This window comes from Catharus ustulatus, chromosome 36, assembly GCF_009819885.2.
Source record: "Catharus ustulatus isolate bCatUst1 chromosome 36, bCatUst1.pri.v2, whole genome shotgun sequence".
In the NCBI taxonomy this organism is placed as follows: Eukaryota; Metazoa; Chordata; class Aves; order Passeriformes; family Turdidae; genus Catharus; species Catharus ustulatus.
Genome location: NC_046256.1, coordinates 719,659 through 747,643, shown reverse-complemented (window position 1 = coordinate 747,643; position 27,985 = coordinate 719,659). Strand labels below are relative to the sequence as shown.

Here is a 27,985-nt window from a genome sequence, read left to right as displayed (position 1 = left end):
ATGGCCACTGACCCCTCCCCATGGCCACTGACCCCTCCTCTATGGCCACTGACCCCCCCATTCTGGCCACTGACCCCCCGCCATTGACTTAACTGGGACCAGTTCCTGCCTCAACTGGGACCAGTTCCTGACCAGTAACCCCATTGGAACCAGTTCCTGTTCCACTGGGACCAGTTCCCACCCCACTGGAAGCCTCAACCTGGACCAGTGCCTGCCCATAACCCTACTGGGAACCAGTTCCTGTCCCATAATCACACTGGGAACCAAATCCCACCTCAACTGGGACCAGTTCCTGCCCCACAGCCCCACTGGGAACCAGTTCCTGTCCCATAACCCTACTGGGAACCAGTTCCTGTCCCATAACCCTACTGGGAACCAGTTCCCACCCCATAACCACACTGGGAACCAGTTCCTGCCCCATAACCCTACTGGGAACCAGGTCCCGACTCAACTGGGACCAGTTCCTGCCCCACAACCTCACTGGGAACCAGTTCCCACCCCATAACTCCACTGGGAGCCAGTTCCCGCCCCACTGGGACCAGTTCCCGCCCCACTGGGACCAGTTCCCACCCCACAACCCCCCGGGCCCCCCTTCCCCGCCCCGTTTTTTGGGGCCATTTCAATAAATCGGCGACTCCGACCTTTGGCTCCTTCCTTCCGTCTTTTCCGCGTGTGGGCGTGGCTTATCTACTACTATGCCCATATATAGCAATGATCCCGCCCACGAGCGTGAGAAAGCGCTTCCTATTGGTTCCCTCCGCGAGGCCCCGCCCCTCCGCTCCCACATGAATGAACGGCGGGTGGGCGGAGCCAGCGCGGCAGCACCGCGCATGCGCAGCCGGCTCCGGGTCACCTTCCCGCGCTCCGCGCATGCGCGCTGCGCTCAGAGGGGGAAGCGCGCGCGGCGCCGCGCAGGCGCGGAACGAGCGCCCGGCGTGAGGGGAAGAGGAGGCGGCAGCGCCACCGGCGACAGCGACCAGCGGGACGGGGTGGCCGCCATGTACCGGCACGTCACCGCCACCGTCACCGCCGCCGTCCGCCTCCGGCCCGGCCGCGCCTGGGCCCCGGCAGCGGCTGCAGCGCCCGGGTCGGTCCCGCCGCGCCGCCGCTACCGAGCGCGGCCGCAGGTGAGGGGAGAGCGCTGAGGGGGAAAGGGGGGGGCGGGGTTATGCAAAGAGGGCCGCAGAGTGGGCGGGGTTTTGGGGTTTGGGGGTGTGGCGGGTGCGGGGAAGGGGCGGGGTTATGCAAATAACGGCGGGGATTGTTTGGGAATGGCGTTATGCAAATAGCGATCGCTGGATGGGCGGGGTTATGCAAATAGAACCGTTGGGTGGGCGGGATTATACAAATAACAAAGTATTGGGTGCGTGGGGTTATGCAAATAGAAGCGCCGTGTGGGCGGGGTTATGCAAATAGAGAGCGCTGTGTGGGCGGGGCTATTTAAATAGCGAGGAGTGTGGAAAACAAGATGGGCGTGGCTATGCAAATCAGAACGCTTTATTTCTCTCGTTTTGCCGCTGGCGGGGCGTGGCTATGCAAATCGAGTGCTGCTGGGGGCGGGGCTCCTGCTCTGTGCTGATGGGAACCAAATGGGGCAAATCCTCCCAAAATCGGCAAAATCCCTTTTTCCATGGGGCCGATCCCTCCTTAACAACTCAGACCCATCCCCTGGGGTGTGTCCTTCACACTTACAGACCCCAAATTCCCCTTTTTTCTCCATTTCCCCCCAATTCCCAGGACCTGGAGCCCCCCCTGGGACCCTGCCCCACGCTGGCCCTGCTGCCCCCCCCCTCGCTGTCCCCAGCCCCGGCCCCCCTGGAGCCCTCCCCGGGGGCTGGAGGGGCTCGGGGGTCCGGTCACCACGGTGGACGGGCGGCGTGAGGACGACATCGATGTCAGGGACCCCCCCCGGCTGCTGCTGGGACCTCCCCCGGGACCCTCCCCGGACACCCCCGGGACCCCTCCGGGACCCCGGGCCAACCCCCCCTCCATGGAGGAGCACCTGGCCACCATGCACGAGAAACTGCGGCACGAGGTGACAAAATGGGGGGGGGGAGGTGACAAATTGGGGGGGTGACGAGGTGACAATGGGGGGGACACTGAGGGGTGACAATGGGGGGGACATTGAGGGGTGACAAAATGGCGAGGGCAGCAAGGAGAGGGGGGGCAAATTGGTGAAGGGGTGATAAAACTATGGGGAGTGACAGGATTGGGGGAGGTGACAGCAATGAGGGGAGGTGACAGCAATGAGGGGAGGTGACACCAATGAGGGGAGGTGCCACCACCCCCGCTGACCCCCCCCTGTCCCCACCCCAGCTCCCAAATTTCTTCCTGAAGATCCCGGATTATTCCCTGTACGCCCCCGACGTGGAGTTCCAGTTCCAGCACTTTCACCTGCACACGCGGTGGGTGACGCTGGGGACGGCCCTGGGGCCCCGCTGGCGGCACAGGGAGGTGACAGCCGTGTCCCCCCTGTCCCCAGGGGCCGTCCCATGTACGCGGTGGCCGTGGCTCTGTGCAGGGCGCTGGCCTGGGGTTACTTTGCCAGCCTGAGGCTGGAGGTGCTGGCGCTGACGCGGCACCCCGAGGACTGGAGCGTGCGGGCGCGGTGGCGCCTGACGGGGCTGCCCCTGCACCTGCTGCTGCTGCGCTGGTACAGGAGGGACAAACGGACCCTGCTCAGGTGAGGGACACCTGTGTCACACCTGTGTCACCTCCTGTGTCACCTGTGTGTCACCCACATCATCCCTGTGTCACCCCTGTGTCACCCCTGTGTCACTGCCCCTGCACCTGCTGCTGCTGCGCTGGTACAGGAGGGACAAACGGACCCTGCTCAGGTGAGGGACACCTGTGTCACACCTGTGTCACCGCCTGTGTCACCTGTGTGTCACCCACATCATCCCTGTGTCTCCCCTGTGTCACCCCTGTGTCACTGCCCCTGCACCTGCTGCTGCTGCGCTGGTACAGGAGGGACAAACGGACCCTGCTCAGGTGAGGGACACCTGTGTCACCTCCTGTGTCACCTCCTGTGTCACCTCCTGTCATCCCTGTGTCACCCCTGTGTCACCTCCTGCCATCCCTGTGTCACCCCTGTGTCACTGCCCCTGCACCTGCTGCTGCTGCGCTGGTACAGGAGGGACAAACGGACCCTGCTCAGGTGAGGGACACCTGTGTCACCTCCTGTGTCACCTCCTGTGTCACCCACATCATCCCTGTGTCACCCACATCCATCCCTGTGTCACCTCCTGTCACCCCCTGTGTCACTGCCCCTGCACCTGCTGCTGCTGCGCTGGTACAGGAGGGACAAACGGACCCTGCTCAGGTGAGGGACACCTGTGTCACCCCTGTGTCACCCGTGTCACCTCCTCCTATCCCCGTGTCCCCTCCTGTCACCTCCTGTGTCACCTCCTGCCATCCCTGTGTCACCTCCCATCATCCCTGTGTCACACCTGTGTCAATTCTGTGTCACCTCCTGTCATCCCTGTGTCACCTCCTGTCACCCCTGTGTCACCCGTGTCACCTCCTGCCATCCCTGTGTCACCCTGTGTCACCTCTGTGTCACCTCCTGCTATCCCCGTGTCCCCCAATGCCACACCTGTGTCACACCTGTGTCACTCCTGTGTCCCCACAATGTCACACCTGTGTCACCTCTGTGTCACCTCCTGTCATCCCTGTGTCACACCTGTGTCAATTCTGTGTCCCCCCCATGTCACACCTGTGCCACACCTGTGTCACCTCCTGCCATCCCTGTGTCACACCTGTGTCACCTCCTGTCATCCCTGTGTCTCCGTGTCCCCCAATGTCACACCTGTGTCCCCCTAATGTCACACTTGTGCCACACCTGTGTCACCTCCTGCCATCCCTGTGTCTCCGTGTCCCCCAATGTCACACCTGTGCCCCTCCATGTCACACCTGTGTCACACCTGTGTCACCTCCTGCCATCCCTGTGTCCCCCCAGGTCCTACGACGCCATCTCCACCTTCTTCCTCAACTCCCAGGGCCTCATCCGCTGCCACCGCGTGGACAAGGTGAGTGAGGCCACACCCGGCCACACCCTGGGGACACCTTGGGGACACCTCAGTGCCACCCCCGGTGTCCCCTGACTCTGTGTCCCCTCCCCCAGCTGATGCCAGCCCCCACGGCCGTCCCCGAGCCCAAGAAGCTGCTGGTGGCCTCGGCGCTGGCCCTGGCGCTGAGCCGGCCCTGAGGTGACACCTGAGGTGACACCTGAGTGTCCCTCGTGTCCCCTCCCCCTGTCCCCTCCCCCCCCCTTAAGTTAATGTACAGAATAAAGGACGAGCGGTGACAGAGGGGACAGCGGTGACAGCAGCGTCCCTGGCGGGGGTGGCGCCGGTTCTGTGCCCCAGGGGCTGTATTGGGGTGTGTCCAGGTGTGTCCCCAAGTGTCCCCAGGTGTCCCCAGGGGTGTCAGCCCAGCTCCTCCCGCGATTTTCCGGCTTTTTTGGGCATTTTGCGGCCGCTGCCGTCCTCGAGCTCCTTGGCCTGGTAATAATGGGGGGCGACCTCCAGCAGCCAGGAACTGTCGATCTCGATCACCTGGGGGGACAGGGACACACCTGTGACACCTGGGGACATCTGGGGACACACCTGTGACACCTGGGGACACACCTGGGGACACCCTAGGGACACCTGGGGGGAGCTGGGGACAGCCCTAGGGGCAGCTGGGACACCTCCAGCAGCCAGGAACTGTCGATCTCGATCACCTGGGGGGACAGGGACACACCTGTGACACCTGGGACACACCTGGGGACAGCCCTGTGACACCTGTGACACCTGGGGACAGCCCTAGGGACAGCTGGGGACAGCTCCAGCAGCCAGGCACTGTCGATCTCGATCACCTGGGGGGACAGGGACACACCTGTGACACCTGGGGACACACCTGGGGGGAGCTGGGGACACCTGGGGGGAACTGGGGACATCCCTAGGGACAGCTGGGACACCTGGGGACAGCCCTAGGGACAGCTGGGGACAGCTCCAGCAGCCAGGCACTGTCGATCTCGATCACCTGGGGGGACAGGGACACACCTGGGACACCTGGGGACACACCTGGGACACCTGGGGACAGCCAGGGACAGCTGGGGTTAGGGGTGATGGGTTGGGGTCACCACTTTGTCACCTCGGCCACCACGGGGATGTGGCCACCAGGTCTCTGTCACCGTGGTCCCCGTGTGCTCACCTTGGGGGTGTGGCACCCAGGGTGTCCCCAAGGTGTCCCCAGGATGTCGCCAGGGTGTCCCCAGGGTGTTCCCAGGATGTCCCCATGTCCCCACCTGTCTCATGAACTCCTTGGAGGTGCACACCAGCTCGTGGTGCAGCACCCAATGTGTCCCCAAAGTGTCCCCTAACCCACACTGTGACCCTGCCACGTCCCTGCCCCGTGTCCCCATATCCCCAGGGTGTCCCCAGTGTCCCCAGGGTGTCCCCAAGGTGTCCCCATGTCCCCACCTGTCTCATGAACTCCTTGGAGGTGCACACCAGCTAATGGTGCAGCACCCAGTGTGTCCCTGCAGTGTCCCCATGTCCCTGCCCTGTATCCCCACGTCCCCAGGGTGTCCCCAGCGTGTCCCCAGGGTGTCCCCAGGGTGTCCCCAGGTGTCCCCATGTCCCCACCTGTCTCATGAACTCCTTGGAGGTGCACACCAGCTCGTGGTAGAGCACTCAGCGTGTCCCTAAGGTGTCCCCAAACCCACACTGTGACCCTGCCACGTCCCTGCCCTGTGTCCCCACATCCCCAGGGTGTCCCCAGTGTGTCCCCAGGGTGTCCCCATGTCCCCACCTGTCTCATGAACTCCTTGGAGGTGCACACCAGCTTGTGGTACAGCCCCCAGCGTGTCCCTGCAGTGTCCCCATGTCCCTGCCCTGTGTCCCCATGTCCCTGCCCTGTGTCCCCACGTCCCCAGGGTGTCCCCAGGGTGTCCCCAGGGTGTCCCCATGTCCCCACCTGTCTCATGAACTCCTTGGAGGTGCACACCAGCTCGTGGTGCAGCTCCCAGCATGTCCCTGCAGTGTCCCCATGTCCCTGCCCTGTGTCCCATGTCCCTGCCCTGTGTCCCCACGTCCCCAGGGTGTCCCCAGGGTGTCCCCAAGGTGTCCCCAAGGTGTCCCCACCTGTCTCATGAACTCCTTGGAGGTGCACACCAGCTCGTGGTAGAGCACCCAGCGGGGCTGCAGGTTGAACAGGGCGCTGTTGGGGTGGATGAACACGGGCTGCTGGTGCTTCACCGTGCGGTACCCGCCCCGCGACAGGCGCGCCGTGTGGTAAAAAAACCCGGCTGTGATGGCCTGGGGGGACAGCAGAGGGGACAGAGTTACTGGGATGGACTGGGAGGGGGACTGGGATGGACTGGGAGGGACTGGGAGGGGGACTGGGATGGACTGGGATCGGTACCCGCCCCGCAACAGGCAGGCCGTGTGGTAAAAAAAACCCGGCTGTGATGGCCTGGGGGGACAGGACAGGGGACAGGGTTACTGGGAGGGACTGGGAGAGGGACTGGGAGGGACTGGGATGGACTGGGAGGAACTGGGAGGGCACTAGGAGGGCACTGGGATGGGTCCTAAGGGTGTTTTTGGGATGTTTTTTGGGATATTTTGGTGCTCACCTTCCTGACCAGATCGAGGTTCCCCCCGCAGGAGGAGGGCGCTGATTTGGGGGATATTTTGTGGATATTTTGTGGACATTTTGGGATGTTTTTGGGGTGATTTTGGGTTGTACCTTCCTGACCAGGTCCAGTTTCCCCCACAGGAGGAGGGCGCTGATTTGGGGGATATTTGTGGATATTTTGATGATATTTTGGGCGGATTTTGGGATGTTTTTGGGGTGATTTTGGGTCTCACCTTCCTGACCAGGTCGAGGTTCCCCCCGCAGGAGGAGGGCGCTGATTTGGGGGATATTTTGATGATATTTTGGGATGTTTTTGGGGTGATTTTGGGTCTCACCTTCCTGACGAGGTCGAGGTTCCCCCCGCAGGAGGAGGGCGCGATCTCCACGCGCTCCATCAGCCCCTGCAGTTGGTCGCGCACGTCGCGGGCGCGGCGCAGGGAACGCGCCTGGACAAAGTGCTCGTAGCACCACTGCAGGGAGTGACCGCTGCACACCCACTGACAGACACACGGACACACGGACAGGGACAGACAGACAGGGACACACAGACAGACAGACAGGGACAGAGACACACAGGGACAGACAGGGACAGACACACAGAGACACACGGGGACAGACAGACAGGGACAGACAGACAGACAGGGACACACAGAGACAGACACACAGACAGGGACAGACAGACACACAGGGACAGAGAGACAGGGACAGAGGGGGGGACAGACAGGGACAGACAGACAGGGACAGACAGACAGGGACACATGGACACAGAGGGGACAGACAGACAGGAACAGACAGACAGACAGGGACAGACAGACAGAGAGGGGACAGACAGACACACAGACAGGGACACACAGACAGACAGGGACAGACAGACAGGGACAGACACACAGACACACAGACAGGGACAGACAGAGAGGGACAGACAGACACACAGGGACAGTGGGGACAGAGACAGACAGGGGGACAGACAGGGACAGACAGACAGACACACAGACAGACACAGACACACGAGAGGACAAACAGAGGGGACAGACAGACAGACACAGAGATACACACAGAGGACAGACAGGCAGAGGGGACACACAGACAGACACACCGACACGGGGGGGACAGACACACAGACAGGGACAGAGGGGACAGACAGACAAGGACACACAGACACGGAGAGGACAGACAGACAGGGACACATGGACACGGAGGGGACAGACAGACAGGGACAGAGGATGGGACACACAGACACACGGAGGGGACACACAGACAGAGACACACAGGGGGACAGCAGGGACAGAGAGACAGAGGGGACACACAGACAGGGACACACAGACACAGAGGGACACACAGACAGAGGGACACACACACACAGAGGGGACACACGGACATCAAGGACAGTGAGAGAGGGACACACGGACAGTGGGGACATCAGGGACACACGGACACATTGGGGACACACGGACAGACATTGGGGACACACAGACACATTGGGGACACACGGACAGACATTGGGGACAGCAAGAGAAGGACACACAAAGGGACAGGGTCAGTGCTGCTGCTGCTGGACACTGCAGTGTCCCCAAACCCCCCTTGATGTCACCAATGTCCCCAGTGTGTCCCCAATCCCCCCAATGTCCCCAGTGTCCTCAATGTCCCCAATCCCCTCAATGTCCCCAATCCCCTCAATGTCCCCAATCCCCCCAATGTCCCCAGTGTCCCAATGTCCCAATCTCCCCAGTGTCCCTGGTGTCCCCAATGTCCCTGATGTCCCCAGTGTCCCCAGTATGTCCCCAACTCCTCCAATCCCTCCAATGTCCCCAGCGTGTCCCCAATGTCCCCAATCCCTCCAATCTCTCCAGTGTGTCCCCAACCCCTCCAATGTCCCAAATCCCCTCAGTGTCCCCCCAATGTCCCCAGTGTGTCCCCAGTGTCCCTGATGTCCCCAATCCCCCAATGTCCCTGATGTCTCCATGTCCCCAGTGTGTCCCCAGTGTCCCCAATGTCCTCAGTGTCCCAATCCCCCCAATGTCCCCAATGTTCCCCAATGTCCCCAATCCCCCCAATGTCCCCAATGTCCCCAGTGTGTCCCCAATGTCCCCAGTGTCCCCAGTGTCCCCAGTGTGTCCCTGATGTCCCCAATCCCCCCAATCCCCCGATGTCCCCAATCCCCCCAATCCCCCAATGTCCCCTATGTCCCCAATCCCTCAGTGTCCCCAGTCCCCCCAGTGTGTCCCCAATCCCCTCAATGTCCCCAGTGTCCCCACTGTCCCCCCCAGTCCCCCCAATGTCCCCTATGTCCCCAATCCCTCAGTGTCCCCAGTCCCCCCAGTGTGTCCCCATGTCCCCGTACCTGGTTGTAGACGTTGAGCAGCACCAGGTGATCCCCCCCGGGGACCCCGAAGGCCACCCTGGCGCTGTCGGCGTGGAGCACCTTGTCCTTGGGCCGGTAAAACACCGCGTTGTTCACCGACAGCATGGCGGCCACCGTGAGAACCTCCTCGGTGCAGCCGTACCTGGGGACAGGGGGACATTGGGGACATTGGGGACATGGGGGACACTGAGGGGACACCGTGAGAACCTCCTCGGTGCACCCATACCTGGGGACATTGGGGACATTGGGGACAATCAGGGGACATGGCGGCCACCGTGAGAACCTCCTCTGTGCAGCCGTACCTGGGGACAGGGGGACATGGGGACACTTGGGGGACATGGCGGCCACCGTGAGCACCTCCTCTGTGCACCCGTACCTGGGGACATTGGGGACACTGGGGACACTCAGGGGACACTGGGGACACTGAGGGGACATTGGGGACACCGTGAGAACCTCCTCGGTACAGCCGTACCTGGGGACATTGGGGACACTGAGGGGACATTGGGGTCACCGTGAGAACTTCCTCTGTGCAGCCATATCTGGGGACATTGGGGACACTTGGGGGACATTGGGGACACCGTCAGGACCTCCTCTGTGCAGCCATATCTGGGGACAGGGACATCACTGGGGACATTGGGGACACTGAGGGGACATGGCGGCCACCGTGAGAACCTCCTCTGTGCACCCGTACCTGGGGACAGGGGGACACTGGGGACACTTGGGGGACATGGCGGCCACCGTCAGGACCTCCTCGGTACAGCCGTACCTGGGGACAGGGGGACATTGGGGACATTGGGACATTTGGGACACTGAGGGGACATGGTGGCCACCGTGAGAACCTCCTCGGTACAGCCATACCTGGGGACAGGGACATCATTGGGGACATTGGGGACACTGAGGGGACATGGCGGCCACCGTGAGCACCTCCTTGGTACAGCCGTACCTGGGGACATGGGGACATTGGGGACACTGAGGGGACATTGGGGACACTGAGGGGACATCGTCAGAACCTCCTCTGTGCAGCCGTACCTGGGGACAGGGGGACACTGGGGACACTGAGGGGACACTGGGGACACCGTGAGAACCTCCTTGGTACAGCCATATCTGGGGACATGGGGACACTGGGGACACTCAGGTGACACTTTGGGGACCCTCAGGGCGCACTCAGGACACTCTGGTGACACTCAGGGAACTCATAGGTGACACAGGTGACACTGGGGACACTCAGGTGACACTTTGGGGACAGGGGACTCTGGTGACACCCAGGTGACATTGTGGTGACACTCAGGGAACACTTTGAGGACATTGGGGACACTCAGGTGACACTGTGGGGACAGGGCTGTCACTCACTGCTCGCTCGCCAGGATCATCTTGGCCAACATCGGCTCCACCGGCAGCTCCGCCATGCGCCGGCCCAGCTGGGACAGGGACAAACCAGTGACAAACCAGTAACACACCAGTAACACCAGTTACACACCAGTGACACCAGTGACACCAGTAACCAGTGATAGCAGTGACAGCAGTGACACCAGTGACACACCAGTAACACCAGTGACACCAGTAACACCAGTTACAAACCAGTGACACCAGTAACCAGTGATAGCAGTGACAGCAGTGACACCAGTGACACACCAGTAACACCAGTGACACCAGTAACACACCAGGGACAAACCAGTGACACCAGTGACACCAGTAACCAGTGATAGCAGTGACAGCAGTGACACCAGTGACACACCAGTAACACCAGTGACACCAGTAACACACCAGGGACAAACCAGTGACACCAGTAACAAACCAGTGACCACCAGTGACACCAGTAACCAGTGACAGCAGTGACACCAGTAACAAACCAGTGACACCAGTAACCAGTGACACCGGACACCAGTGACACACCAGTGACCACCAGTGATACCAGTAACAAACCAGTGACCACCAGTAACCAGTGACACACCAGTGACAGCAGTGACACACCAGTGACACCAGTGACACCAGTAATCAGTAACAAACCAGTAACACCAGTAACCAGTGACACTGGACACCAGTGACACCAGTAACACACCAGTGACCACCAGTAACAGCAGTGACACCAGTAACAAACCAGTGACTCCAGTGACCAGTGACACCGGACACCAGTTACACCAGTAACACCAGTTACAAACCAGTGACACCAGTGACCAGTAACCAGTGATAGCAGTGACAGCAGTGACACCAGTGGCATACCAGTAACACCAGTAACACACCAGTAACCAGTGACAGCAGTGACACCGGTGACACCAGTAACACCAGTTACAAACCAGTGACACCAGTGACCAGTGACACCAGTGACAAACCAGTGACACACCAGTGACACCAGTGACACCAGTGACACCAGTGACCACCATTCCCTGCCAGTCCGTCCCAGTTTGATCCCAGTCCCTCCCAGTATCATAGTGAACTCCCCCAGGTGATTCACACCCCATTCCCAGTTCATCCCAGTCCATCCCAGTTCATCCCAGCCCCTCCCATCCCCTCCCAGTCCCTTCCAGGTGGTTCATACCCCATTCCCAGCCCCTCCCAGTCCCTCCCAGTTTGTCCCAGTCCCTCCCAGTCCCTCCCAGTTTGTCCCAGTCCCTCCCAGTCCCTCCCAGGTGGTTCATACTCCATTCCCAGTCCCTCCCAGGTGGCTCACACCCCATCCCCAGTCCCTCCCAGTCCCTCCCAGTTTGTCCCAGTCCGTCCCAGTACCGTGGTCAGCTCCCCCAGGTGGTTCAGCGCCCCCAGTGCGTAGAGCTGCTCCAGCGCCAGCACCAGCGTCTCGTGCGGGGGCGGGTCCAGGAAATCGAAGTGGATCAGGTCATTGATCCCTGGGGACACCCCCGATGTCACCTCCGTGTCCCCAAGGTGTCCCCAAGGTGCCACCGCCCCCCCCAGCGCAGGGACACCCCAGGGTTGTCACCAAAGTCCCCCTCAGGTCACCCCCCAGGTGGCCCCGAAAATGTCACCGAGGGCCACCAGCGGTGCCAAAAATGTCACTTGGGATGCTCCCAGTCCATCCCAGTCCCCTCCCAGTCCATCCCAGTCCCCCCCCAGTCCCCTCCCAGTCTCTCCCAGTCCATCCCAGTCTGTCCCAGTCTCCTCCCAGTCCCTCCCAGTGCTCACCCAGGCTCTTGAGCAGAGCACCAGTGACCCCAGCTCTGTCCTGACACCCCAAAATTCCCCTTTAATCCCTTCTAAACCCCCTCCCAGTCACTCCCAGTCCATCCCAGTGACCCCCAGTGTCTCCCAGTCCCCTCCCAGTCACTCCCAGTGCCTCCCAGTCCGTCGCAGTCCCTCCCAGTGCTCACCCAGGCTCTTGAGCCGCAGCACCAGGGACCCCAGGTCTGTCCTGACACCCCCAAAATTCCCCTTTAATCCCTTTTAACCCCCTCCCAGTCCCTCCCAGTCCATCCCAGTGACCCCCAGTGTCTCCCAGTCCCCTCCCAGTCACTCCCAGTCTGTCCCAGTCTGTCCCAGTCCCTCCCAGTGCTCACCCAGGCTCCTGAGCAGCAGCACCAGGGAGCCCACGTCTGTCCTGACATCCCCAAAATTCCTCTTTAATCCCCTCCCAGTCTGTTCCAGTCCATCCCAGTCCCTCCCAGTCCCCTCCCAGTCCGTCCCAGTCCCTCCCAGTCCCTCCCAGTGCTCACCCAGGCTCTTGAGCAGCAGCACCAGGGAGCCCAGGTCGGCTCTCTGGATCTCGGGCACCGGGGTCTCCTCCAGCTCGTGCTGGAACGCCCAGGCCGTGTAGAGCCGGAAACATTTCCCGGGAGCCACGCGGCCGGCGCGGCCTGCGCGCTGATTGGCCGAGGCCTGGGGACAGGGAGGGGACACCTGGCACACCTGGGGCAGGGATGGGACACCTGGGACAGGGAGGGGACACCTGGGACAGGTACAGCACACCTGGCACCTGGCACAGGTACGGGACACCTGGTGGCACACACAGCTCACACAGCTCACACAGGTGACACACAGGTGACACACAGGTGACACACAGGTGACACACAGGTGACACACAGCTCACACAGGTGACACACAGGTGACAATAAGTGACATTACCCTGGAGCACGGTGTCACCACCAGGGACTCCATGCCGGTGCGCGCGCTGTAGGGCTCACAGCGGGTGACACAGGTGACACACAGGTGACACACAGCTCACACAGGTGACACACAAGTGACAATAAGTGACATTACCCTGGAGCACGGTGTCACCACCAGGGACTCCATGCCGGTGCGCGCGCTGTAGCTCTTCTGTTTGCAGAAGCCCGGGTCCAGCACGTACACGATGCCATCGATTGTCACCGACGTCTCCGCGATGTTGGTGGCCACCACCACCTGTGCCAGGGGGCGGGGACACACCTGGGGACACGCCCCTGCAGGCCACACCCCTACTGACCACGCCCAGATAAGCCACACCCCCTCAAATACTGTCCTGCTAGGCCATGCCCACTTCGACTTTCAACCAATCAAATCTCACCTTGCAGGCCACGCCCAATTAGGCCACACCGGCTTTAGACCCCACCCACTCTGACCACACCCAATTAAGCCACACCCTTTTAGGCCCCTCCCATTTTGACCTCACCCAACTAAGCCCCACCCCATTTTCATGAAGCCACGCCCCTTCTAGGCTCCACCCCCTCTCTTAAAGGGCCAGCGCACCTTCCTGGCTCTCTAAATGAAACCCCACCCCCTTTCCTTAAACTCCACCCCCATTTCATAAAGCCACGCCCCTTCCACACACCCTGCTCACTCTCTTAAAGGGCCAGCGCAGCTTTCTGGCTCCCTAAATGAAACCCCACCCCCTTTCCCTTAAACCCCACCCCCATATCCTGAAGCCACGCCCCTTTCAGACACCCCACCCACTCTCTTAAAGGGCCAGCGCACCTTTCTGGCTCCCTAAATGAAACCCCACCCCCATATCCTGAAGCCACGCCCCTTCCACACACCCCGCCCATTCTCTTAAAGGGCCAGCGCACCTTCCTGGCTCCCGGGGGCGTGGGCTCGAAGATGCGGGCCTGCAGCTCCGAGGGGAGGTTGGCGTAGATGGGCAGCACCAGCAGCTCGGGCAAGCGCGAGCCCAGGCGGCGACAGCGCTCCTGGAGCAGCTCCACGCAGGCCTCGATCTCCTCCTGCCACCCCGGGGACATCGGGGACGTTGGGGACATCGGGGACATTGGAGACAATGGGGACATTGGGGACAATGGGGAGGTTGGGGACATCAAGAGGACAAAACGCGTGGTGGGGACATTAGGGACAGGGGAACTCTCGGGGGAACGGGGACATCTGTGGGGATGTGGACAAGGGGACACTCAGGTGACACTGAGGTGACACTGACCTGCCCGGTGAGGAACACCAGGATGTCCCCAGGGGGTTGGGTGACGTGGATCTGCAGCACCGACACCACGCAGGCCTCCAGGTAATCGGCCTCGGGAGCCTGTGGGGACATTGGGGACATTGAGGGGACATTGGGGACATTGAGGGGACATTGGGGACACAGGGGACATCAGCACCAGGTGGCCCCAAAGATCCCCAGCGTCCCCCCTTTCCCTGTGTCACCTCATGTCCCCAAATGTTTCCAACACCCCCAGGTATCCCTGGACACTCCCAATGTCCCCAATGTCCCCAGTGTCCCCGGTCTGCTCAATGTCCCCAATGCCCCAATCCTCCCAACACTCCCCCAATGTCCCCCTGGATGTCCCCAATGTCCCCACAATGTCCCCAGTATCCCCAATGTCCCCAATCCATTCAATGTCCCACAATGTCCCACAATGTCCCCAATGTCCTCAATGTCCCCAATGTCCCCAGTGTCCCCAGTGTCCTGAATGTCCCCAGTCCCCTGAACACCCCCAGTGTCCCCAATCCCCTCAATATTCTCCCAATGTCCCCAATGTCCTGAATGTCCCCCATGTCCCCAATCCCCCCCAGTGTCCCCAATGTCCCCATATCCTGAATGTCCCCAATCCCCTGAAAACCCCCAGTGTCCCCAATGTCCCAAATCCCATCAATATCCTCCCTATGTTTCCAATGTCTCCACTGTCCCCAATGTCCTGAATGTCCCCAATCCCTTCAATACCCTCCCACTGTCCCGATGTCCCCAATGTCCTGAATGTCCCCAATCCCTTCAATATCCTCCCAATGTCCCCAATGTCCTGAATGTCCCCAACATCCTGAATGTCCCCAATCCCCTGAGCACCTCCAGTGTCCCCAATGTCCCCAATCCCCTGAACACCCCCAGTGTCCCCAATGTCCCCCAGTGTCCCCAGTGTCCCCCAGTGTCCCCCAATGTCCCCAGTGTCCCCAGGTGACCTTGGTGTAGTAGATGTCGACGGGGAAGCGGCGCCCGGGGATGCGGAACACGGGCGCGTTGTCGAAGAAGGCCGAGAAGCGCTCGGTGTCCAGCGTGGCCGAGGCCACCAGCACCTTGAGGTGCGGCCGGAACCGCGCGATGTCCTTGATGAGGCCGAAGAGAACGTCCGTGTGCAGGGTGCGCTCGTGGGCCTCGTCAATCATGATCACACTGGGGACATGGGGACATTGGGGACATTGTCATTGTCATGGGGACACAGGGACAGGGACACGTCTGTGTGCAGGGTGCGCTCGTGGGCCTCGTCTATCATGATCACACTGCGGGGACAGGGACATTGTCATTGTCATGGGGACAGGGACAGGGACACGTCTGTGTGCAGGGTGCGCTCGTGGGCCTCGTCTATCATGATCACACTGGGGACATGGGGACATTGTCATTGTCATGGGGACAGGGACATTGTCATGGGGACAGGGACATTGCCATGGGGACAGGGACAGAGAGATGACCACAGGGACATGACCCCAGTGTCCCCTGGCTGTCCCTGTTCTCTGTGACCCTTGGCTGTCCCTGTGTCCCCAGTGTCCCCTGGCTGTCCCTGTGTCCCCAATGTCCCCTGGCTGTCTCCAGTGTCCCCAGTGTCACCTGTATGAGGCCAGGTCAGGCTCAGTCAGGAATTCCCTCAGCAGCATCCCGTCCCCAATGTCCCCTGGCTGTCCCTGCTCTCTGTGTCCCCTTGCTGTCCCCATGTCCCCAGTGTCCCCTGGCTGTCCCCAGGTGTCCCCAGTGTCCCCAGTGTCACCTGTACGAGGCCAGGTCGGGCTCTGTCAGGAAACTCTCTCAGCAGCATCCCGTCCCCAATGTCCCCAGGTGTCCCTGCTCTCTTTGTCCCCTGGCTGTCCCCGTGTCCCCAATGTCCCCTGGCTGTCCCCAGGTGTCCCCAATGTCCCCAGTGTCCCCAGTGCCACCTGTACGAGGCCAGGTCTGGCTCTGTCAGGAACTCTCTCAGCAGCATCCCGTCCCCAATGTCCCCTGGCTGTCCCTGCTCTCTGTGTCCCCTGGCTGTCCCTGTGTCCCCAGTGTCCCCAATGTCCCCTGGCTGTCCCCGTGTCCCCAGTGTCCCCTGGCTGTCCCCAGTGTCCCCAATGTCACCTGTAGGAGGCCAGGTCAGGCTCTGTCAGGAACTCTCTCAGCAGCATCCCGTCCGTCATGTACTTGAGCACCGTGCGCTCCGACGTGCAGTCCTCGAAGCGGATGCTGTACCCGACCTTGGGGACAAGGACACGGCCCTGTCACCTCCCTGGGCTGGCTGTCACCTCCCCATGGTCACTGTCACCTCCTCTGGGTGCTGTCACCTCCCTGAGGCCACTGTCACCTCCCTGGGCTGGCTGTCACCTCCCTTGTGTCACTGTCACCTCCCTGAGGTCACTGTCACCTCCCCATGGTCACTGTCACCTCCTTTGTGTCACTGTCACCTCCCTGGGCTGCTGTCACCTCCCCAGGGTCACTGTCACCTCCCCTGGGTCACTGTCACCTCCCTGAGGTCACTGTCACCTCTCCAGGTCGCTGTCACCTCCTTTGTGTCACTGTCACCTCCCTGGGGCTGCTGTCACCTCTCCAGGATCACTGTCACCTCCCCAGGGTCACTGTCACCTCTCCAGGATCACTGTCACCTCCCCTGGGTCACTGTCACCTCCCTGGGCTGGCTGTCACCTCCCCTGGGTGCTGTCACCCCCGCAATGTCCTCAAGTCCCCAGTGTCACCCCCATGCCCCTGTTGTCACCTCATTCCCCAGCTTTGTTCCCAATGTCCCCAGTGTCCCCTCAATGTCCCCACCCCCCCCATGTCCCCGTTGTCACCTCGTTGCCCAGCTTTGTCCCCATCTCCACGGCCACCCTCGCTGCCACGCTCATGGCGGCCACGCGCCGCGGCTGCGTCACCCCGATCTTCATCCCCCCCCTCGTGTACCCCTGGGGACAGAGAGCACAGAGGGGACAGTGAGGGGACGTTGGGGACAGAGGGACAGAGGGGTCAGGGGGGGACATGGACCCCCCCAAAAAATCACAACTGAGCATCCCCAAATCCCTCCCCCAGGACCCCAAATCCACTCAAATCCTCCCCAGTCCATCCCAGTCCATCCCAGTCCCCTCCCAGTCCATCCCAGTCCCTCCCAGTTTGATCCCAGTCCGTCCCAGTCCCACCCAAACCCCTCCCAATCCCCTCCCAGTGCCACCCAATCTCCTCCCAGTTCCTCTCAGTCCCCTTCCAGTCCCTCCCAGTTTGATCCCAGTCCCTCCCAGTTCCTCCCAGTGCCCCCCAGTCCTCTCCCAGTCCCTCCCAGTGCCCCTCAAACCCCTCCCAGTGCCTCCCAGTTCATCCCAGTTCATCCCAGTCCCTCCCAATCCCCCCCAATCCCCTCCCAATCCCCTCCCAGTCCATCCCAATCCCTTCCCAGTCCATCCCAGTCCCCTCCCAGTCCCTCCCAATCCCTCCCAGTTTGATCCCAGTCCCTCCCAGTTCCTCCCAGTGCCCCCAGTCCTCTCCCAGTGCCCCTCAAACCCCTCCCAATCCCCTCCCAGTCTCTCCCAGTCCATCCCAGTCCCTCCCAGTTCCCTCCCAGTCCCTCCCAGTCCCCTCCCAATCCCACCCAAACCCCTCCCAGTCCCTCCCAGTGCCCCCCAATCCCCTCCCAATCATCTCCCAGTCCCTCCCAATCCCCCCCAATCCCCTCCCAGTCCATCCCAATCTCCTCCCAATCCTCTTCCAGTCCCCTCCCAGTGCCCCTCAAACCCCTCCCAGTCCCTCCCAGTCGCTCCCAGTACCTCCTCGTGCAGGTACTGGGGGATCTGGGTGGTTTTCCCGGACCCGGTCTCCCCCTCGATCACCAACACCTGGTGCTGGTTCACGGCCGCCACCAGCTCGTCCCGGAACGGGAAAATGGGGAGGGAGCGGCGGCTGTCCTGGAGCGACTGGCGGCGGCGCTCGGCCTCGGGGACGGCCTCGGGGACATCCTGGGGACAGCAGGGGACAGCAGGGACACCCCAGTGTCATCAGTGTCACCCTCAGTGTCAGCCCAGTATCATCAAATCCACCCCAGTGCCACCAGTGCCCACCCACTGTCCCCACTGGCGGCAGCGCTCGGCCTCGAGGACGTCCTGGGGACAGCAGGGGACAGCAGGGGACACCAGGGACACCTCAGTGTCACCCTCAGCGCCACCAAATGCACCTCAGTGTGACCAAACTCAGCCCAGTGCCACTAGTAACCACCCACTGTCCCCACTGGTGGTGGCGCTCGGCCTCGGGGACGGCCTGGGGACATCCTGGGGACACCCCAGTGTCACCTCAGTGTCATCAGTGTCACCCCAGGGTCATCTCAGTGTCACCAGGGTCACCCCAGTGTCATCAGTGTCACCCTCAGTGTGACCAAACTCAGCCCAGTGCCACCAGTGCCCACCCACTGTCTCCACTGGTGGTGGCGCTTGGTCTTGGGGACAACTTTGGGGACAGCAGGGGACACCCCAGTGTCACCAGGGACATCCCAGTGTCACCAAGGTCACCGCAGTGTCATCAGTGTCACCCTCAGTGTGACCAAATCCATCCCAAACCTTTTCCCATGACCCCAAATCTGCCCCCTGGTGACCCCAAAGCCCTTCCTGTGACCCCAAATCCCCCCCAGGACCCCCTGGGTAACCCCAAATCCACCCCAGGTGACCCCAAATCCCCCCTGGGTGACCCCAAATCCACCCCAAACCCCTTCCTATGACCCCAAATCCCCCCCAAGACCCCCCTGGGTGACCCCAAATCCACCCCAGGTGACTCCAATTTCCCCCTGGGTGACCCCAGACCACTCCAAATTCCCCCTGGCTGACCCCAAATCCCCCCCAAATCCACCCCAAACCCCTTCCCATGACCCCAAATCCCCCCCAGGTGACCCCAGCCCCACCTTTTGGGGGTCAGTCCCCTCTAGCTGAGCAGCACTGACGAACTGCACCATCTCCTCCTCCTCCAGCAGCCCCAAATCCTCTCCTGGTGACCCCAAATCCACCCCAAATCCCCCTCAGGACCCCCTGGCTGACCCCAAATCCCCCTCAGGTGACCCCAGCCCCACCTTTTGGGGGTCAGTCCCCTCCAGTTGGGCAGCACTGACGAACTGCACCATCTCCTCCTCCTCCAGCAGCCCCAAATCCCCCCAAAATTCACCCCAAACCCCTTCCTGTGACCCTAAACCACCCCAAGACCCCCCTGGGTGACCCCAAATCCACCCCAGGTGACTCCAAATCCCCCCTGGGTGACCCCAAATCCCCCCCAGGTGACCCCAGCCCCACCTTTTGTGGGTCAGTCCCCTCTAGCTGAGCAGCACTGACGAACTGCACCATCTCCTCCTCCTCCAGCAGCCCCAAATCCACCCAAAATCCACCCCAAATCCCCCCCAGGTGACTCCAGACCACCCCAAATCCCCCCCTGGTGACCCCAGCCCCACCTTTTGTGGGTCAGTCCCCTCTAGCTGAGCAGCACTGACGAACTGCACCATCTCCTCCTCCTCCAGGAGCAGTTCATAGCCGGGTCCCTCCTGGCTCCTGTCCCTGTCCCTGGCCCCGACGCGCAGCGAGGCCGCCCCGAGTCTCTGCTCCTCCCAGCGCCTCTGCTCGTCCCTGGGGGCCAGGGCCTCCTCCCCGGGCTCCTCCTGCTCTGGGATCTTCTGTAAAGGGGAAAGAGGGGTGAGGGGAAGGGGTTTGGGGGGGTTTGGGGTCAGGGGAAGGGGATTTGGGGGGATTTGGGCTCATGGGAAGGGGTTTGGGGTTCAGGGAAGGGTTTTTTTGAAAGATTTGGGCTCAGGGGAAGGGGTTTGGGGTGGTTTGGGGTCATGGGAAAGGGGTTTGGGGTTATGGGGAAGGGAGTTTGGGGTCATGGGAAAGGGGTTTGGGGTTCAGGGGAGGGGTTTTTTTGGAAGATTTGGGCTCAGGGGAAGGGGTTTGGGGAGAGGGAAGGGGGTTTGGGGTCAGGGGAAGGGAATTTTTGGGGGATTTGGGGTGAGGAAAGGAGATTTTGAGCGAAATTTCGGTTGAGTGTAGTAATCCAGGAGATAACAGAGAGCAATCAGCACTCCCCAAACCCCACTCCCCCACCCCCAAATCCCCATTTTCCCCTCTCTGAGCCCCCTCCCCACCTTGTCCCTCCTCTCCTCGGGTATCCTGTAGCGGCTGCTCCTCTCCAGCTGCTCCCTCTCCCCAAATCCCCATTTCCCACCCCCAAATTCCCATTTCCCACCCCCAAATCCCCATTTCCCACCCCCAAATCCCCATTTCCCCTTTTAGAACTCCCTCCCACCCCCCAAATCCCCATTTCCCCCTCTCTGAGCCCCCTCCCAAACCCCAAATCCCCATTTCTCACCCCCCAAATTCCCATTTCCCACTCCCCAAACCCCCAAATTCCCCTTTAGAACCCCCTCCCACCCCATTTCCCACCCCCCAAACCCCATTTCCCCCTCTTTAGGACCCCTCCCACTCCCCTAAATCCCCATTTCCCCTTTCAGAACCCACTCCCACCCCATTTCCCACCCCCAAACCCCCATTTCCCACCCCTAAAACCCCCAAATTCCCCTTTAGAACCCCCTCCCAAACCCCAAATCCCCATTTCCCACCCCCTAAATCCCCATTTCCCACCCCCCAAACCCCCTTTAGGACCCCTCCCACCCCCTCTAGGACCCCTCCCCACCTTGTCCCTCCTCTCCTCGGGTATCCTGTAGCGGCTGCTCCTCTCCAGCTGCTCCCTCTCCCCAAATCCCATTTCCCTCTCCCCAAATCCCATTTCCCTCTCCCCAAATCCCCATTTCCCACCCCCCAAACCCCCAAATTCCCCTTTAGAACCCCCTCCCACCCCATTTCCCACTCCCCAAATCCCCATTTCCCCCTTTAGAACCCCCTCCCACCCCAAATCCCCATTTCCCACCCCTCCCACCCCCTTTAGGACTCCTCCCCACCTTGTCCCTCCTCTCCTCGGGTATCCTGTACCGGCTGCTCCTCTCCAGCTGCTCCCTCTCCCCAAACCCCCATTTCCCACCCCCAAATCCCCATTTCCCACCCCCAAATCCCCATTTCCCCTTTTAGAACCCCCTCCCACCCCCCAAATCCCCATTTCCCCCTCTCTGAGCCCCCTCCCTCTCCCCAAATCCCCATTTCCCACCCCCAAATCCCCATTTCCCCTTTTAGAACCCCCTCCCACCCCCCAAATCCCCATTTCCCCCTCTCTGAGCCCCCTCCCAAACCCCAAATCCCCATTTCCCACCCCCCAAACCCCATTTCCCACCCCCCAAATCCCCATTTTCCCCTCTCTGAGCTCCCTCCCCACCTTGTCCCGCCTCTCCTCTCCAGCTGCTCCCTCTCCCCAAATCCCCATTTCCCAACCACCAAATCCCCAAATTCCCCTTTAGAAACCCTAAAGCCCCATTTCCCACCCCCCAAACCCCCTTTAGGACCCCTCCCACCCCCTTTAGGACCCCTCCCCACCTTGTCCCTCCTCTCCTCGGGTATCCTGTAGCGGCTGCTCCTCTCCAGCTGCTCCCTCTCCCCGGCCCGTTTGTAATCCCGGGCCAGGTCCCGGACCCGGCGCTTGTAGCGCAGCTCCCGCAGCTCGGGGGCGCTCAGGGATTCCTCCCCGAACAGGAATTCCTCGTCCTGGATTTCCAGCTCCAGCTCCTCCAGCTTCTCCCGCTCGCGTTTGGCCAGGTACTCGCGGCGGGAGCGCTTGCGGAGCTCGGGGATCTGCGGGGAGGGGGGAAAATGGGGAGAAATGGGGTTAAAGTGAAAATAAATGGGGTTAAAATGGCGGGAAATGGGGTTAAAATGGGGTTAAAATGGGAATAAGTGGGGAGAAAATGGGGGGAAATGGGGTTAAAATGGGAATAAATGGGGGGAAAATGAGAATAAATGGGATTAAATTGGGGAGAAATGGGGTTAAAATGGGGGAAAATGGGGTTAAAATGGGGTTAAATTAGGTGAAAATGGGGAGAAATGGGGTTAAAATGAGAGTAAATAGGGTTAAAATGGAGAGAAATGGAGAGGAAATGGGGTTAAAATGGGGGGAATGCTGGGAAAATGAGAAAAAGGGGGAGAAATCAGGTTAGAACAATGAGAAATGGGGGGAAATGGATTTAAAATGGGGAGAAAATGAGGTTAAATGAGAGAAAATGGGGAGAAATGAGGAAAAAAAAGGGGAGAAAATGGGGTAAAATGGGCTGGAATGGGGTGAACTGGGATGGACTGGGGTTGAACTGGGATGGAATGGGGTGAACTGGGATGGACTGGGGTTGAACTGGGATGGAATGGGGTGAACTGGGAATTTGGGGCAGCTCTCACCAGAGCTTTTTGGTCCTCCTCGGCCATTTTGAGGCGTTTTTGGGCTTCTTCATAGGCCTGGAGAGGGAAAAAAGGGGGTGAGGAAAGGGGGGACCACCCCCAAATCCCACCCAGAACCCCTGAAATCCCCCCAAATCCCACCTAGAACCCCCCAAAGACCACCCAGAACCCCTGAAATCCCCCCAAATCCCACCCAGAACCCCCCAAAGACCCCCCAGAACCCCCCAAGGACCACCCAGAACCCCTCAAATTCACCCCAGGACTCCCCAAATTCAACCCAGAACCCCTCAAATCCCACCTAGAACCCCTCAAATACCCCTCAACCACCCCCCAGAACCCCTCAAATTCAACCCAGAACCCCTCAACTCCCACCCAGAAACCCCCAAACCCCTCCAGAACCCCAAAAATCCCTCTCAAAGCCCCACAAATCCCACCCAGGACTCCTCAAATTCAACCCAGGACCCCCCAAATCCCATCCAGGACTCCTCAAATACCACCCAGAACCTCTCAAATTTAACCCAGGACCCCTCAAATCCCACCCAGGATCCCCCAAATCCCCCCCAAATCCCTCTCAAACCCCCCCAGAACCCTTCAAATTCAACCCAGAACCCCTCAAAAACCCCTCAAACCCCCCAGAACCCCCCAAATTCAACCCAGAACCCCTCAAATTCAACCCAGAACTTCTCAAATTTAACCCAGGACCCCTCAAATCCCATCCAAATCCCCCTCAACCCCCCCCAGAACCCTTCAAATTCAACCCAGGACCCCTCAAAAACCCCTCAAACCCCCCAGAACCCTTCAAATTCAACCCAGAATCCCCCAAATTCAACCCCGAACCCCTCAAATCCCCCTCAAACCCCCCAAATCCCACTCAGAACCCCTCAAATCCCACCCAGAACCCCTCAAATCCCCCTCAAACCCCCCCAAATCCCACCCAGGACTCCTCAAATTCAACCCAGAACCTCTCAAATCCCACCCAGAACCTCTCAAATGCCCCCAACCCTTTCCAGAACCACTCAAATACCACCCAGAACCCCTCAAAAACCCCTCAAACCCCCCAGAACCCCCCAAATTCAACCCAGAACCCCCCCAATTCCCACCCAAATTCAACCCAGAACCCCTCAAACCCCACCCAGAACTCCTCAACTCCCCCTCAAATCCCCTCAGAACCCCCCAAACCCCCCTCAAACCCCCTCCCAAGAACCCCTCAAAGCCCCCAAACCCATTTTAAACCCCTCTCAGAAACCCCTCAATTCCCCCCAAACCCCCCCAAACCCCCCTCAAATCCCACCCAGAACCCCCCAAATTCAACCCAGAACCCCTCAAATCCCACCCAGAACTCCTCAAATCCCACCCAGAACCCCTCAAATTCAACCCAGAACCCCTCAAAAACCCCTCAAACCCCCAGAACCCCCCAAATCCCACCCAGAACCCCTCAAATTCAACCCAGAACCCCTCAAAAACCCCTCAAACCCCCACCCAAATCCCACCCAGAACTCCTCAAATTCAACCCAGAACCCCCCAAATCCCACCCAGAACCCCTCAAACCCCTCTAGAACCTCCCCAAACGCCCACCTTGGTGTCCCCCCGAGCCCCCCTGTCCCGTTTCTGGTCCCTCCTCCGCAGGCGCTCGGCGAAGGCGTCGCGCTCCCGCAGGTCCCGCAGCCGCTCCCGCTCCGACGCCTCCCACTCCTCCTCCGGCTCCTCGGGGGGCTCGGCAGCTCTTGGGGAGGGGCACAAATGGGTCTGGGGTCCCCAAAAACCCCTCCCAGGGTAGAGGGAGGCAACCCAGGGGGGGAGAAATGCGGCCAGGAGGGGGGAAAAAGGTGAAAATCGCAGTAAAAATCAGGTGGAGAGGGTTAAAATGAGGGTTAGGAGGTGCCAAAGTGGAAGTGGGAGACCCCAAAATTTACTCAGGAAGCCAAATTTGTTCCATGGAGGAGCAAAATTCCACTAAAATCTAACAAAAAAATGAAAAAAAAAAAGGAAAAATCTGTGGAATTTCAGGGATATAGGAAGAAAAATCCAAGCAAGAGTGGAAAAAAAGGTGAAATTTGTGGAATTTTAGGGGTCTGGAGGTAAAATCTAATTAAAAGTGGGAAAAAATGGTGAAATTTGTGGAATTTCAGGAGTTTAGGGGGTAAAATCTAACCAAGAATGGAAAAAAATGGTGAAATTTGTGGAATTTTAGGGGTTTAGGAGGTAAAATCTAATTAAAAGTGGGAAAAAATGGTGAAATTTGTGGAATTTCAGAGGTTTAGGAGGAAAAATCCAACCTAGAGTAGGGAAAATGGTGAAATTTGTGGAATTTCAGGGGTTTAGGAGGCAAAATCTAACAAAAAAATGAAAAAAAAGGGAAAAATCTGTGGAATTTCGGGGATATAGGAGGGAAAATTCAACCAGGAGTGGAAAAAAGGGGAAAATCTGTGGAATTTCAGGGGTTTAGAAGGAAAAATCGAACCAAGAATGGAAAAAAATGGTGAAATTTGGGAATTTCAGGGGTTTAGGAGAAAAAAATCCAACCTAGAGTGGGGAAAATGGTGAAATTTGTGGAATTTCAGGGGTTTAGGAGGCAAAATCTAACAAAAAAATGAAAAAAAAGGGAAAAATCTGTGGAATTTCGGGGGTATAGGAGGAAAAATCCAAGCAAGAGTGGAAAAAAAAGGGAAAATCTGTGGAATTTCAGGTGTTTAGAAGGAAAAATCTAACCAAGAATGGAAAAATATGGTGAAACTCATAAAATTTCAGGGGTTTAGCAGGAAAAAATCTAACTAAGAGGAGGAAAAATTGGTGAAATTTGTGAAATTTCAGGAGTTTAGGTGGTAAAATCCTAGTAAGAGTGAGAAAAAAAGGAAAAATTTGTGGAATTTCAGGGGTTTAGGAGATAAAATCTAACCAAGAGTGGAAAAAAAAGACAAAATTTGTGGAATTTCAGGGGTTATTTGGGGGCGTTTCTGAGTGTGGAAATTCCAAAATTCCCAAATTCCCAAACTCCCATATTCCAAAATTCAAAAATTCCAAAATTCCAAAATTCCAAAATTCCAAAATTCCAAAATTCTAAAATTCCAAAATTCTAAAATTCTAAAATTCCAAAACTCAAAAATTCCAACGCTCCAAAATTCTAAAATTCCCAAATTCCAAAATTCCAAAGCTCCAAATTTCCAAGTTCCAAAATTCCAAAACTCAAAAATTTCCAAAATTCCTAATTTTCAAAATTCTCAAATTCCCAAATTCCAAAACTTCCAAATTCCAAAATCCCAGAATTCCCAAATTCGGAAATTTTCAAATTCCAAAATTTCCAATTTTCAAAATTCCCAAACCCCAAAATTCCCAAATTCCCAAAGACCAAAACTCCCAAAATTAAAAAAATTCCCAAATTTCCAAATTCCAAAATTTTCAAAATTCCAACCTGCAAAGGATCTCGGTACTCACGGCGGGGGTGACGGCGACGCCGCGGTGGCCTCGGGCGGGGACTCGGAGCGGCGGCGCCGCCTCAGGTGTCGCCGGCGAGGGCGTGGCTCGTCCTGGGCGTGGTCCTGGGCGGGGCTCGGCCCCTCCTCGTCGCTCTCCACCAATCGGTAGCCGCGGTTTTGGCGCTGCAGCTCCAGCGCCGCTCGCTCGGCCGCGCGCCCGGGGGGTTCCCGGGGGGCTTCTCGTGGCACCTGGGGGTGGGGCGGGGTCAGGACACGCCCAGGGGACACGCCCGGTGTGGGGGTACCCACCTGAGCGTGGCGCAAAATGGGCATGGCCTGCTTGGCCACACACAAAATGGTGGCACTCACTTTGCCACACCCAAAATGGTGTCACTTGGTCACACTCAAAATGGCGCCACTTGGCCACACACAAAATGGCGTCACTTGGCCACAACCAAAATGGCGGCACTTGGCCACAACAAAAATGGCTCCACCTGACTGCACCCAAAACGCGTCACTTGGCCACACACAAAATGGCAGCACTCACTTGACGATACCCAAAATGGCGCCACCTGACCGCACCCAAAATGGCGTCACTTGGCCACACACAAAATGGTCACACCTGAGCAGACCCGAAATGGACCCACCCACTTGGCTACACCCAAAATGGCCACACCTGGCCACACCCAAAATGGCCTTGCCTCACCTGACCACACCCAAAATAGCTCCACCTGACTGCACCCAAAACAGCACCACCTGGCCACACACAAAATGTCGGCACTTACTTGGCCACACCCAAAATGGCACCACTCGACCACACCCAAAATGGCAGCACCCACTTGGCCACACCCAAAATGGCCTCGCCTCACCTGGCTGCACCCAAAATGGACCCACCTGACCACACCCAAAATGGATCCACCCACTTGGCCACACCCAAAATGGCTCCACCAGAGCGCACTCAAAATGGCGCCACACACTTGGCCACATCCAAAATGGCTACACCTGACCACACCCAAAATGGCCACACCTGACCACACACAAAATGGCAGCAACCACTTGGCCACACCCAAAATGGCCTTGCCTCACCTGGCTGCACACCCAAAATGGACCCACCCACTTGGCCACACCCAAAATGGCCTCACCTGACCACACCCAAAATAGGGCCACCCACTTGGCCACACCCAAAATGGCCACACCTGAACGCAACTAAATTGGCCCCACCCACTTGGCCACACCAAAAATGGCGCCACCTGACCATACCCAAAATGGGGCCACCCACTTGGCCACCCCCAAATTGGCCACACTTGGCCACACCCAAAAAGGTGACACCTGACCACACCCAAAATGGCCCCACCCACTTGGGCCCCCCCCCTTACCACACCCAATGTGGCCACACCCCATTGGAAGCCAGAGCCCAGCCTGATTGGCAGCTCTGTGCAGGAGCCACGCCCACTTACGGTGACGTCATCTTTAAGGTGAGTTAAACCGCGCCCCTCACACCTTGTTTTAAAGCCACGCCCCTTTTCAAATGGCCACGCCCTCAGCGCTAAATATGGCGTCCAAACCACGCCCAGCCCACGCAGGCCACGTCCCTCACACAAGCCCCGCCCACTCCCCCATTTCCTCGCGCTTCCCTCCCCCCCCACCCCTCACGAATTCCCGCCCACCTTGTCCCAGAGCTCGCGCGCGAACTCGCGCACGCGCGGCTCCTCCACTCGCAGGGCCTCGGTCTCCCGCAGCCGCTCCAGCAGCTCCTCCAGGCTGCGGCTGCGCCGCGCCAGCGCCACCAGGAAAGCGGGGACATGGCGGGCGCTGAGGCCGAGCAGCTCCTGCAGCTGCCCGGACACCCAGCGCTCCAGGCCCGCCATCGCCGCCATGGTCGCCGCTCTGCCTCTTCCTCCTTCTCCTCCCCCTC

At 59.3% G+C, this 27,985-nt stretch overlaps 2 protein-coding genes across 5 annotated transcripts; one reads left to right on the top strand and one right to left on the bottom strand.

Annotated features, from left to right (window-relative positions):
- The first annotated feature begins 695 nt into the window (after positions 1–695).
- LOC117009775 (uncharacterized protein C6orf136 homolog) lies at positions 696–4,299 on the top strand. The gene is made up of 7 exons (XM_033084105.1): positions 696–848; positions 952–1,127; positions 1,738–2,035; positions 2,317–2,405; positions 2,483–2,683; positions 3,959–4,028; positions 4,124–4,299. Exons 1-7 carry the CDS (start codon positions 696–698, stop codon positions 4,205–4,207), a joined length of 1,071 nt encoding a protein of 356 aa, XP_032939996.1. The 3' UTR covers positions 4,208–4,299.
- A 4-nt stretch (positions 4,300–4,303) lies between these two features.
- Positions 4,304–27,985, bottom strand: LOC117009800 (pre-mRNA-splicing factor ATP-dependent RNA helicase DHX16). Of its 4 annotated transcripts, XM_033084141.2 has the most exons (21): positions 27,738–27,985; positions 26,090–26,319; positions 24,233–24,380; positions 22,658–22,714; positions 21,809–22,063; positions 19,831–20,001; positions 19,628–19,675; positions 18,125–18,313; positions 17,162–17,272; positions 16,455–16,570; positions 15,305–15,515; positions 14,334–14,432; positions 13,975–14,127; positions 13,193–13,333; positions 12,649–12,811; positions 11,708–11,826; positions 10,334–10,401; positions 8,963–9,125; positions 6,957–7,118; positions 6,129–6,302; positions 4,304–4,556 (listed from the first exon to the last, which is right to left on the bottom strand). In XM_033084141.2, exons 1-21 carry the CDS (start codon positions 27,945–27,947, stop codon positions 4,428–4,430), a joined length of 3,117 nt encoding a protein of 1,038 aa, XP_032940032.1. In that variant the 5' UTR covers positions 27,948–27,985; the 3' UTR covers positions 4,304–4,427. The 4 variants fall into 4 exon arrangements, with proteins under 4 accessions (XP_032940032.1, XP_032940031.1, XP_032940034.1 ...); XM_033084140.2 differs by lacking the exon at positions 19,628–19,675 and having other exon boundaries at positions 19,783–20,001; XM_033084143.2 differs by lacking the exons at positions 19,628–19,675; positions 21,809–22,063; positions 22,658–22,714; ... (1 more) ...; positions 26,090–26,319; positions 27,738–27,985 and adding an exon at positions 21,283–21,325 and having other exon boundaries at positions 19,783–20,001.

What these genes read in the sequence shown, in the direction of transcription:
- LOC117009775 (XM_033084105.1), top strand. Translation starts at nt 696, where the DNA reads ATGCCCATATATAGCAATGATCCCGCCCACGAGCGTGAGAAAGCGCTT. An exon ending in GACAAACGGACCCTGCTCAG is followed by an intron (nt 2,684 to 3,958) that starts GTGAGGGACACC and finishes GTGTCCCCCCAG; the next exon opens with GTCCTACGACGCCATCTCCA. An exon ending in GCTGCCACCGCGTGGACAAG is followed by an intron (nt 4,029 to 4,123) that starts GTGAGTGAGGCC and finishes CCCCTCCCCCAG; the next exon opens with CTGATGCCAGCCCCCACGGC.
- LOC117009800 (XM_033084140.2), bottom strand. Translation starts at nt 27,947, where the DNA reads ATGGCGGCGATGGCGGGCCTGGAGCGCTGGGTGTCCGGGCAGCTGCAG. An exon ending in GCGTCGCCGTCACCCCCGCC is followed by an intron (nt 24,381 to 26,089) that starts GTGAGTACCGAG and finishes CCCCTCCCCAAG; the next exon opens with AGCTGCCGAGCCCCCCGAGG. An exon ending in CCAAGGAGTTCATGAGACAG is followed by an intron (nt 4,557 to 6,128) that starts GTGGGGACACCT and finishes CTGTCCCCCCAG; the next exon opens with GTGATCGAGATCGACAGTTC.